Below are 12500 nucleotides of genomic sequence, written 5' to 3'. Positions count from 1 at the left end.
GGGGCTAATAATTTTGTTCTTAAAATGGTGTTTAAAAAATTAAAAACTGCTTTTATTCTAGCCGAAATAAAGCAAATCAGACTTTCTCCAGAAGAACAAATATTATCAGACACACTGTGAACATTTCCTGAATCTGTTCAACATCATTTGGGAAATATTTAAAAAAAGAAAAAAAATTTCAAAAGGGGGCGAATAATTCTGACTTGCTAAAATAAAAACCGCTAAATTTCGCGATCTATAATCCATAATCATAACTCCTGTACAGCAGTCCCACAACATCTGACACTCGAATCCCCTGTCAGAGAAGTCTAGTGTCTGGGAATGATCTTTTTACGGTGTCTGCTATAATGTTGTTTTTGGTGCGTTTACATAGATGAAAATGGCCACTGTGTAAATGCACAGTACAGTTATGATCTTATTGCCACATTAGACGGTTATAATAACATAATATATGCCTTCAGTGATTTCCTGAAGATAAATACCAAAAAATAAAGCAACTCGTGATGATATATGATGATGCGTGCAGTTGCAGCAGTGCTGTATTAATTCTTATGGCGGAGCCCTGAATTTGTAATATAGTAATGTATTTAATTTATTTTATTTTGTTTTGGAAGCAAAAATAAAAATGGATGAAAATTCAAGCAAGTGTCGCACATCTAAGAACATTACCTGCTGGGGACAGCGAAATCAGCAAGGAATTCGCAGTAGCAGGTACATTTTGAAGCCCTTTCCCTTCACACTCTGTTTCAAGGGCCAAGGGGAGCGGGAAGGGGTACGAAAATAAAATTGGGATTGGGCCTTATTCATCAACACACACAAACACTCTCTCTCTCACACACACACTGACTCACACACAACCACACACACACACACACACACTCCAAACAATAGCAGATAGAGTCATAGTGAAACCAGCCGTTTAATATTCAGCTGAATCTCAGAGAAATGAAGCAGAAAGAGCAGAAGAGACATCACTAAACCTCTCTGTACAGACACACATACACACACAACACACTCATTCAGTACAACAAACTCCTCCTCATCCTAATACCCTAATAAACAAACATTACTATCACTTAACAATGACGATGCATTAGTTCATACACCAATCAACATCACCAGCACACATCACATCTGTCAGACATTCATCTTCATCAACACTAACTAAATATACATATTAATACATGATCTAATAGTGAACATGGGCTGTTATATTCATATATTCAGCTTGTTAATGTTAGCTGACTCCTAATGTATTAACTAACACATCCTCATCATAAAGCCATACAGAGAGATTAAATACAGCAGTACACTGATATTCCCTCAATATCAGCACTGTCAGATGTAAACTCAAAGCATCTCGCTGGACTTACAGCTCAGCAGATCTGCAGTATCCGTCAGGAGAGGATCATTCGGGTTTAATGGTGTCTTCATGAAGTCCCACACACACACACACACACACACTGCTCTGGCAGTCTATAAGCGCTTGACTTCCCCCTCGCAGGAGGAAGACGCTGCATCACGCTTTATTTCTCACTGCAACCGTTTGTGTTAATCAGGAAGTTGTGTTGTGAAGGGTGTGAAAGTCACACGTGTGTGAAGAAGCATATTAGTGACCTGATCAGCCAGCTACTGTTCATTATACTGTACCACACAGCATGAGGAACAAGCTTAGATACACCTGTAGAAAACACACTCTTTCATCTCTCAGAGACTTGCACAAGGTTTTATATATTCGCACCAGACACGTTCTTGCAAACACTCCACATCTCGAGAAAAATACTGTGCATTTCTGAGTGTGCCTCACACTGGTGAGTGGGCTTGACAAACCACCTGTAGAAAACACACTCTTTTATGTCTCTGACACTTTATCAGACACTTCTTGGTACCAAGTTGTACATTTGCACCAGACACTTTCTTAGGGCGCTGAATTGGGCTCAGGTGCAGTTCAGTTGGCTGGTCCTGGCCCGGTTGGAAGAGGTGTGCCTGAGTGCGGTTCACTTGGGCTTTGGTGCGGTACGCTTGTAGTGTGAGTGCAAAGTGTGCCTGAGCCCGAAACTGAAGACGAGACATGACTTTAAAGCCTGGTTTATACTTTTGCGTCAAGAGACCGGCGTAACCCAGGGTGCATGTGTTACAGAGTTTCAATTACACTCTGTTAAAATTATAACATTTTCAAATTATATTGTGATTTTTATTTATTTAAAGATTTTATTTCATATTTGTGAATTTTATCATTTTGAGAACGCATTTTGGAGTCATTTTCATTTATTTACCATGGCAATGTTTAACCTGCACATCGCCCCTTTTTGTACCTCTTGTGTTGCTGTAGTTCGTCTTTTCCCCTCCCCCCCTCACAATGCTGCTGTGTATTGATGAGGGTAGGTTGTGCAGAGCGTTGCTCCTGATTGTATTTCATATTTCTATCGTTCTAAAGCAAGTGTTTATCATTTTTATGAAAACTATATTACTTATTATATATTATATTATGTCACGTTAGGCGTGATCAAAACAGAGAAACAAAAAGTGTGCGGATCCAAGTGCAGATTATTTATTTACAGTGCATCAAACAAGGTGATCAGAATACAAAGTAACAAACAAACGACAAAACCAGAAACTAAAACAGAGACAAGGCTCAGGAAAGCAAGACAAGGAAGACAAACGACGCGATAACAAACAACGGTGGAATGATGGAATATATAGTCCAGATAATCAACGGTAACACAGAACAGATGTGATGACAGATCAGTGTATGCGTTCCGGTGTATGCGCGTGGTTAGTATGGAATTGTAGTCTTTCTGGGATGCTGTAGTGCCTTCTGAGTCCTGATGCACTACAGCGCCCTCAGGTGGTCACTGACAGATGTGACAATATTATGGCTGTTTCTCAATTCCAAGAACGCAGAGAACGGACTTGCGAAGAACGAACTCAGGAGATCGCGAGGGCAGAGAACGCGTCCTGTGAGAAATGAGATGCTGCGTTTTTCCTGATGGTCACGTGACCTTTATGCATTTTAAATGGAAATTATTTAAACATTACAGCACTCATACAACGATTTATTGTTTCCCCCCTCTTCAAAATATATACTTTGCACAAAAGCAATAGAAATATACCCTGCACTATATAAATAAAACTAATTTTAATACGAATTTCAGCAAACAAACACCCTTAATGTGTTTATTCCTTTATTAAGATGTTCATTAATGTTTACTTTCACCGTTTCATTTAGTGAAACTCCTGAGGTAAATAAGTGATATCTCTGAACTTTAATAATAAATCTAAATAAAATGCTGCGCTTCCCATCTCCAGTCGCAATGACTTCTGGGACTTCCAGAGCGAGTTCGGTGCTCAACTCTGCATCAGTGCGTCCTCGATATCAAGATCACATCCGGGAAGTTTCACGCGTCCTCCGTACTTGCGGTCTTGAGTATTGGAACTGAACTTAGGCAGCTGATGATGACGCTGCACGAGAACACGAGGACGCAAGACTGCTGAAGAACGCATATTGAGAAACAGCCTTTGTATTATATTACATACATACTATATTTTCTAGAGATTAACAAAAGTGCTAACCGCATGGCAGATTGCCATTTTGTGTTCATGTTGCTTCGTTTCTCAGTGCGAAAACTCTGTTATTTTGTGTAAATAGGGGTCGGATGTGCAGTACAGCCAGAAGACAACGTGTTTGTGTTAAATTGTCTTCTCCAGGACTAAATAAAGTGGAGGAAAGCAGCTCTTGGTGTCGTCTCGATGTCATTGAGTGAAAGTAGATATGTTACACATGCAACGCGCACAGCTGTGCATTTATACTTCTGCGCTGTCTCTATTGGTCTGCATTAACACTTCTGAAACGCTAGTTGGCAGTGAGGATTTTATGTTCCTCTGTGTCGACGTTCCTCTCTGGTGTTTTGTTTTTTCCTGAACACTTCCTGAATGTACAAGTGGCTCAAACTCGCTCATTTTGAGGCAGAAACCGGCGGAGGTGCAGCAACTTTAACTATGAGGTAAACACAAAACAATACTTTCCATCCAGAGAATATCTAATGAATGTCAAACTAACTTTACTGTGGTTTAACAGCATGGTATGGAAACCTGATATACCTGCTAGACATGCAGAGGATCCCATCCTATACAGCTGCCATTGCACGGCTCCAAGATACTTTGTAGTGTGCAATTTAACATGATTGCCTCTAGGAGTCGCCAATGGAAATAAAACAAACACACACAAGAAATGCTCGTACGCCAGACATGAAGTTGGTGTGGACCAACCCACATTCTCACGTTAATTTTTATTGCTAGTAAATCCAAACGTGATCGTGAAATCTGGCGTACGCACAAAAACTTTGCGTTGATACATGAGGCCCCTGGGACCAATGTGAGGATCTTGTTTGTTGACTTCAGCTCAGCTTTTAACACTATCATCATTGTTGGTCAGTGTTATTATTATTATTGTTAATATGCTCACTAAATATAAAGCTAGCACATCACTCGGATGATTAGGATGGAATAGAGTTCACAGGGTTTCTGCAGGTTTCAGATTTAAGACTGTTTAAGACCTTTCCAGGACCATTATGAATACAATTTCAGACTTCTGCAGCGTTAAACACTAAGCATTTCTAACTGGTCCCCTCCAAAAACAATCTGATTTTGTTATTACTTAGCCACATATTTTAAATTATGGGTCAAAACAAGCAAACTCTGATTGACTTTAAAAACTTGAGTTATTAAACTGTACTTTTGATAAAGGTTTTATTGAGATGTATTGTGGCTGACTGGATGAGTGTTGGCCCTATTGAAAAATTAAGACCTGATTAAAATGATTTAAGCCCAACAAGACAATTTTAGTGAATTTAAGACTTTTTAAAGCCTAAAATTTAGTTTTTTTTTTTAATTAAGCACAGCAACACAGTGGCTCAGTGGTTAGCACTGTCACCTTACAGCAGGGGGTGTCCAAACTTGGTCCTGGAGGGCCGCTGTCCTGCAGATTTTAGCTCCAACTTGCCTCAACACACCTGCATGGATGTTTCTAGAAAGCCTAGTAAGAGCTTGATTAGCTAGCCCAGGTGTGTCTGATTGTGGTTGGAACTAAACTTTGCAGGACACCGGCCCTCCAGGACAGAGTGTAGACACCCTTGCCTTACAGCAAGAAGGTCACTGGTTCGAGCCTCAGCTGGGTCAGTTGGCATTTCTGTGTGGAGTTTGCATGTTCTCCCTGTGTTGGCGTGAGTTTCCTCCGGGTGCTCCGGTTTCAGTCCAAACACATGCGCTATAGGGGAATTTATTAACTAAATGGGCTGTAGTGTATGATTGTGTGTGTGTGAATGAATGAGTGTGTATGGGTGTTTCCCTGTACTGGGTTGCAGCTGGAAGTGCATCTGCTGTGTCAAACATATACTGGAAGAGTTGGCGGTTCATTCATCCCCTGATGAATAAAAGAACTAAGCTGAAGGAAAATGAATGAATGATTGAAATTCAAGAATTTTTAAGACGCCGGCACACCCTGGTTCAGTCAAAGCAGGGTGAATCCACCTTCAGCTACTGCGCCCCCTGCTGCTGGAATCAGCTTAATCAAAAAAAGGCTTTTAAAAGCACTTGTTCAGCTGTGCCTTTACTGAATGAGCACTGTGCTACATACACCAGACTGCATTATCGGTGTCTTTCTTTCTTTTCTTTTTCCGCTATTCCCTTAAATCCTGTTTTAATTTTAATCTGTTTTTAATCACAGGGTGTAATAACAATAACAAAAGAAAACAAACTAAATTATTTAAAAAAGTGTAATGTTCCTTCACATCCTGAAATGATCATATTAAAGGAATCTGAAATCTGTTTTAGAGACCCACTAAATGAATTTAGACAAATAAATAAATAAATGAATAAGAATAAGCGTCAGTAAGCCTAATCCCCTTTTTCATTTGGCCGTGTTTCCTTTTCTAATCCGTGACATGAGCAGATTCTCCTGCACCGGCCAATCCAGAATGTGTGTGTGTGTGTGTGTGTGTGTGTGTGTGTGTTGAGGCTAAACAATCTGTTCAAGCACGAGCGAGTGTGTTGGGGTTTCTAATGTTCTTGTTCTTATTAATCTCAGCTGAACGGGCAGTAATGGACATTCTATAGTCAAACACTGAGCAGTGCTGCATCTCCTGCTGATCTATTTCTTACACACACACACACACACATATACACACACACACTTGTTCCCATAGACGTAATGATTTTTATACTGTACAGATTGCATATTCTCTCTACTCCAGGGTTGAAATTAACCTTTTTGCTTGGTAGCACCGGTGCTCCTCACTTTAAAAATGTAGGCGCGTCAGCCAAAATTTAGTCACACACAGCAATTATAAGCACCGTTACTACAAGAAAATAGATTTTTATAACATAACTGAGTGACCAAAAGATAAACGGAGCGCTCACCGGCCCTGCACACACTGCTGGACATGAATGAATCTGTTAACTGTGCTGTTCTCACGGGTGCTGTCTGATATTGCACTGATGCTTTTGACATATACTGTACCTTATTATATGCATACGTCATGTTAATAGCAATACCGGTCTTTATGAGTAGCGATGTTAGTTTACTCAGTGTAAGCCCGTTTGCGATGATGTACGTGGTGTTCAATTTGACATATATCTGCCACTTGCACGGCGGACAGCATCTGGCGATTATATGAAGGATTAAACAGAAGCTCTGTGTGTGAAGCTCTCGATGTGGCAAACAGTTACCTGAAAACTCCATCCCACAGACTTTTCATAGCGGACTTGAAGCCAATGGAAGTCTTTTATCCACTCTTGGAAAAGTGTAGATGGTGGATTAACATTCAGCACATGATCACTAGTAAGATGTGTCATTATTTGTAACTTTAGATGGTTTCTAAAACTAAATCTGTCAGTGTTATCTTCATTCTCATCTTCAGCGCTTTAGTTTTTCGTGGTAGTAGCTCTCTCTGTCATCCCATGCCAGAATGCATTGACTGAGTGATTGACAGCTGATATTTCAGTGCTAGAGCAGTGGTGGGCCAATAAGAAGAGCGCAAAGGCGGGGCAAGCATTACGGACTTGGCTTTGTTTACAGCAGCAAGTTGACATGACAACTGTTTTAAACCATTCCTGAGCGCTGCGTTTCACCTTTCAAGTGCAGAGATGCATTCTGCCTGAATGTCTCCCGAATCAGTGCATGTGCTGAACATTTTGAGTAAAAACTGGTCGCACACAACAATTTTAATGCACTCGCACAAATGCTCCCAAATATATTTTGAGGTCGCATAGATAAAATTTCGGGCGCATATGTGATCAAAATGGTTGCAATTTCGAGCCCTGCACTCCTAAACACAGGCATCACAGGAAACAATCCACATTTTCATTCATTCATTTTCCTTCGGCTTCGTCCCTTTATTCATCAGGGGTCGCCACAGCAGAATGAACCGCCGACTATTCCAGCATATGTTTTACGCAGCAGATGCCCTTCCAGCTGCAACCCAGTACTAGGAAACACCCATACACATAACACACACAGAATCATACACTACAGCCAATTTAGTTCATCAAATCCCGCATGTGTTTGGACTGTAGGGGAAACCAGAGCACCCGGAGGAAACCCACGTCAACATGGGAGAACATGCAAACTCCACAGAGAAACACCCATCAAATTCAGCCCAGACTCGAACCAGCGACCATACTGCTGTGAGGCCACCGTGCTGCCAGAATCCACATTTTTACATTTTCAACATTTGATTAAAAATAAAATAAAAAAATTGGTCCTCACAAAGTAAGGAATGCAAGGTACACACACACACACTCACACACACACACACAGAGTTATGATCTGTAAATGTGTACCCTGTGCATCGAGCTGCTTCCTGTGCTTTGTAAGGGCAGTGACAGGAGTCTGATGTCCCGCTGAACCGTCCCAGCATGCACTGCATTGACCTACAAACACACGAGAGACTGTTGGTTGATATTGGTTGTCTGTGATTGGTTGATTGTCTCTATATGATTGGCAGACTGTGATTAATTGTCTGCAATTGGTTGAATAGCTGTCTGTTACTGACAGTCTGTGATTGGTTGACTGGTTGTGATTGGCAGTCTGTGCATCGCAGTCTGTAATTGCCTGTCTGTCAGTGATTGTCATTGATTGGCACTCTGTGATTGGTTAATTGGCAGTCAGTGATTGGCTGTCAGTGATTGTCATTGATTGGCACTCTGTGATCGGTTGAATGACAGTCAGTGATTGGCTGTCAGTGATTGCCAGTGATTGGCACTCTGTGATTGGTTGATTGGCTGTCAGTGATTGGCTGTCAGTGATTGCCAGTGATTGGCACTCTGTGATTGATTGATTGGCTGTCAGTGATTGGCTGTCAGTGTTTGTCATTGATTGGCACTCGGTGATTGGTTGATTGGCTGTCAGTGTTTGTCATTGATTGGCACTCGGTGATTGGTTGATTGGCTGTCAGTGATTGGCTGTCAGTGATTGACATTGATTGGCACTCTGTGATTGGTTGATTGGCTGTCAGTGATTGGCTGTCAGTGATTGTCATTGATTGGAACTCTGTGATTGGTTAATTGGCTGTCAGTGATTGTCATTGATTGGTACTCTGTGATTGGTTGATTGGCTGTCAGTGATTGTCATTGATTGGCACTCTGTGATTGGTTGATTGGCTGTCAGTGATTGGCTGTCAGTGAGTGTCAGTAATTGGCACTCTGTGATTGGTCGATTGGCTGTCAGTGATTGGCTGTCAGTGATTGGCACTCTGTGATTGGTTGATTGGCTGTCAGTGATTGGCTGTCAGTGATTGAAATTGATTGGTACTCTGATTGGTTGATTGGCTGTCAGTGATTGGCTGTCAGTGAGTGTCTGTAATTGGCACTCTGTGATTGGTAGATTGGCTGTCAGTGATTGGCTGTCAGTGATTGGCACTCTGTGATTGGTTGATTGGCTGTCAGTGATTGACATTGATTGGTACTCTGATTGGTTGATTGGCTGTCAGTGATTGGCTGTCAGTGATTGTCATTGATTGGTACTCTGTGATTGGTTGATTGGCTGTCAGTGATTGGCTGTCAGTGATTGACATTGATTGGTACTCTGTGATTGGTTGATTGGCTGGCAGTGATTGTCATTGATTGGCACTCTGTGATTGGTTAATTGGCTGTCAGTGATTGTCATGGATTGGTACTCTGTGATTGGTTGATTGGCGGTCAGTGATTGTCATTGATTGGCCCTCCGTGATTGGTTGATTGGCTGTCAGTGATTGCCATTGATTGGCACTCTGTGATTGGTTGATTGGCTGTCAGTGATTGGCTGTCAGTGAGTGTCAGTGATTGGCACTCTGTGATTGGTCGATTGGCTGTCAGTGATTGGCTGTCAGTGAGTGTCAGTGATTGGCACTCTGTGATTGGTCGATTGGCTGTCAGTGATTGGCTGTCAGTGAGTGTCAGTGATTGGCACTCTGTGATTGGTCGATTGGCTGTCAGTGATTGGCTGTCAGTGAGTGTCAGTGATTGGTACTCTGTGATTGGTCGATTGGCTGTCAGTGATTGGCTGTCAGTGATTGGCACTCTGTGATTGGTTGATTGGCTGTCAGTGATTTTCTGTCAGTGTTTATCTCACCTGTTGGCTGTGGTTGGTCTGTCGGGCTCGCCGTGGGGGCTTCCAGGAGCGCTCTTTGGTGTCGGTGTTGATGTAGTAGCAGCGTCCGGTTGCAGGATCGCAGTACTGCTCCCACTGCTGCAGCGTCTGCAGGGGCTTCTGACCGGGCAGCGGCGATGGAGGCTCCGACCACTGACGCCGCCCCGCCTCCGACAGGGAACTCTGGGAAATGTAGGCTGATGATGAGAGCTGGGTAAAAACATACAAACAAATGGAGTTTCACTGAGAATCCTGCAGATTCTGGCCTTGTGCTCTGCTTTACACCTGCCAGCACTGTAAACAAACACTGTGCTCTGGAGTGCTGTAAAGTACGCCATCATTTTTGTGGTCCCCCGAACCCAGTTTGCCCCACCAGAGCGAGCTGAGGCCCGCTCTGTCACGGTACACTTTCAGATTTAACCCTCAGCTGGATGTTTTCATTCACTTAGAGCTGTGTTACACACTGCACAGAAGCTCATCTTCAAAAACCCATGATAGGTGCTCTTTAAAAGTTGTAGGAAGAAACATCAAGTTCCCATAATGCACTTCATAAGCAGAAATATACAAAAATACAATAAAAACACGAGTCACAAAATATGCCAACAGTGCATTCTGTTTAATGAATGATGATCTCTGACCGGTGTGTGTTTAATTAGTCTAATTAGGAGGTGTGCAGATTATCCAGGTTGAACAGAGGTGAAGCTCAGAGTGCATGCTGGGACTGAAAGTGTTCACTGAGAGAGAAAACAGCTCGCAGCCACAACCGTCGAGAGGAAGTGGCTTTAAAACACAAAAAACACACGACATTATGAAACAATGCACACACACACACATACACACACACACACACACTGGAGGAAGACAAACCATTAGAAGCAATAAAACAGGCTGAATATAAAAAGCTCTGCTGATGCCATGTGATACACTTTAGGCCAGACGCTCGTCGAGTGCACTTAAAAGCTCCGCCTGATGGATTACGGTGGAGATGTGCATATGGAGGATGTTTTTTGGGGTGAGAACAGTGGATCTGGATTATATAATGCTGTTTGTGTGTGCTGCCATATGGCTGGATGAGAGACATCCACAGACAGACAGCAGGAGTCTCTCTCTCTCTCTCTCTCTTTCTCTCTCTCTCTCTCTCTCTCTCTCTCTCTCTCTCTCTTTGTTTCCATCTTCCTATTTTTATGCACATTCTGGGATACCGCTTAATGGAAATGCTAAGATGTGCATTCATTTTAAAAATGCACATATAAACATATGCGCACACACAACTGAGTAGGATAAACTTTTTTTTTAAGATTTATTTTTGGCCTTTTTGCCTTTATTAGATAGGACAGTGATGAGACAGGAGGATAAGTTGGGGGGGGGGGGGGGGGGGTTGGGGGGCTATAGGGTTGGTAAATGTACTTGAGCCAGGATTCGAACTCGGGACGCCCTGATGTAGAGATCTGCATGGGACTCATTTTTGAATCCCTCTCCTGCCAGGTTTTAGCCTGAACCAGACTACTCTTGGTTATATTCAGTATTTGTTTGCCTGACCCGCCTTGTTCACGCTAACGAGCGGGGGAGAACAAAACCAAATATATGTGGATATACATATATATATATATATATATATATATATATATATATATATATATATATATATATATATATATATATGGATGCACCTTAATAAAATGGGAATGGTTGGTGATATTATTGTCCTGTTTGTGGCACATTAGTATATGTGAGGGGGCAAACTTTTCAAGATGGGTGGTGGCCATTTTGAAGTCGGCCATCTTGGATCCTATTTTAGTTTTTTCAATAGGAGGAGGGTCATGTGACACATCAAACTTATTGGGAATTTCACAAGACAAACAATGGTGTGCTTGGTTTTACTGTAACTTTATTCTGTCATGAGTTATTTACAAGTTTCTGACCACTTATAAAATGTGTTGGATGTGCTGCCCATTGTGTTGAATTGTCAATGGAACCCTCTTCTCCCACTCTTCACGCACTCATTGCAACACCACAGGGGAAATGCCAGCACAGGCTTCCAGTATCCGTAGTTTCAGGTGCTGCACATCTTGTATCTTCACAGCATAGACAACACAGATAGTGTGGCCATTCTTCATCAATAGAAACCTCAAGGCCACTGGATATTTGAGATTGCTGCATGATGATGTGTTTCCCTCTTTATGCACTGTTCCCTGAGTTTTTCCAGCAAGATGGTGGACCACCACATTATGGGTGTTAGGTCTGAGCATTCCTAGATGAACAGTTTCCTGAGAAGTGGATTGGTTGTCGTGGGCCAGTTGAATGTCCTCCAAGGTTTCCCGATCTGACCCCTTAGACTTTAATCTTTGGGGTCATCTGAAGGCAATTGCCTATGGTGTGAAGATACAAGATGTGCAGCACCTGAAACTACGGATACTGGAAGCCTGTGCTGGCATTTCTCCTGTGGTGTTGCTATCAGTGTGTGAAGAGTGGGAGTAGAGGGTCGCATTGACAATCCAACACAATGGGCAGCACATCCAACACATTTTATAAGTGGTCAGAAATGTGTAACTAACTCATGACAGAATAAAGTTATGTTAAAACCAAGCACACCATTGCTTTTCTTGTGAAATTCCCGATAAGTTTGATGTGTCACATGACCCTGTTCCTATTGAAAAAAACTAAAGTTGGATCCAAGATGGCCGACTTCAAAATGGCCCCCATGGTCACCACCCATATTGAAATTTTTGCCCACTCACATATACTAATGTGCCACAAAGAGGACGTTAATATCACCAACCATTCCCATTTTATTAAGGTGCATCCATATAAATGGCCCACCCTGTATATGTGGCTCTTCACCATTGTGAACTTTACATAGGTGCAGCAGGGAAAC

The 12500-nt window shown here is 42.2% G+C and overlaps 1 protein-coding gene across 7 annotated transcripts in view; it reads right to left on the bottom strand.

Annotated features, from left to right (window-relative positions):
- The window catches only part of arhgap9 (Rho GTPase activating protein 9), a 101697-nt gene that overhangs the window by 61728 nt on the left and 27469 nt on the right, over positions 1-12500 (bottom strand). For 6 of the 7 annotated variants that reach the window (XR_012408312.1, XR_012408313.1, XM_073954804.1 and 3 more), the window contains exons 4-5: positions 9608-9835; positions 7840-7929 (exon numbers count right to left, since the gene is read on the bottom strand). Coding sequence is in view for 4 of the 7 variants with exons in the window: in XM_073954804.1 (XP_073810905.1) it covers positions 7840-7929; positions 9608-9835 (318 nt within the window). In the remaining 3 variants the exon portion in view is untranslated. Of the gene's footprint in view, positions 1-1373; positions 1503-7839; positions 7930-9607; positions 9836-12500 lie in introns of those variants that run through there. The other variant, XM_073954807.1, reaches the window with a different exon arrangement.

This window comes from Danio rerio, chromosome 6 (assembly GCF_049306965.1).
Source record: "Danio rerio strain Tuebingen ecotype United States chromosome 6, GRCz12tu, whole genome shotgun sequence".
Taxonomy (NCBI): domain Eukaryota; kingdom Metazoa; phylum Chordata; class Actinopteri; order Cypriniformes; family Danionidae; genus Danio; species Danio rerio.
Note: the sequence above shows the minus strand (reverse complement) of the source record. Positions and strands in the feature narration are given on the sequence as shown.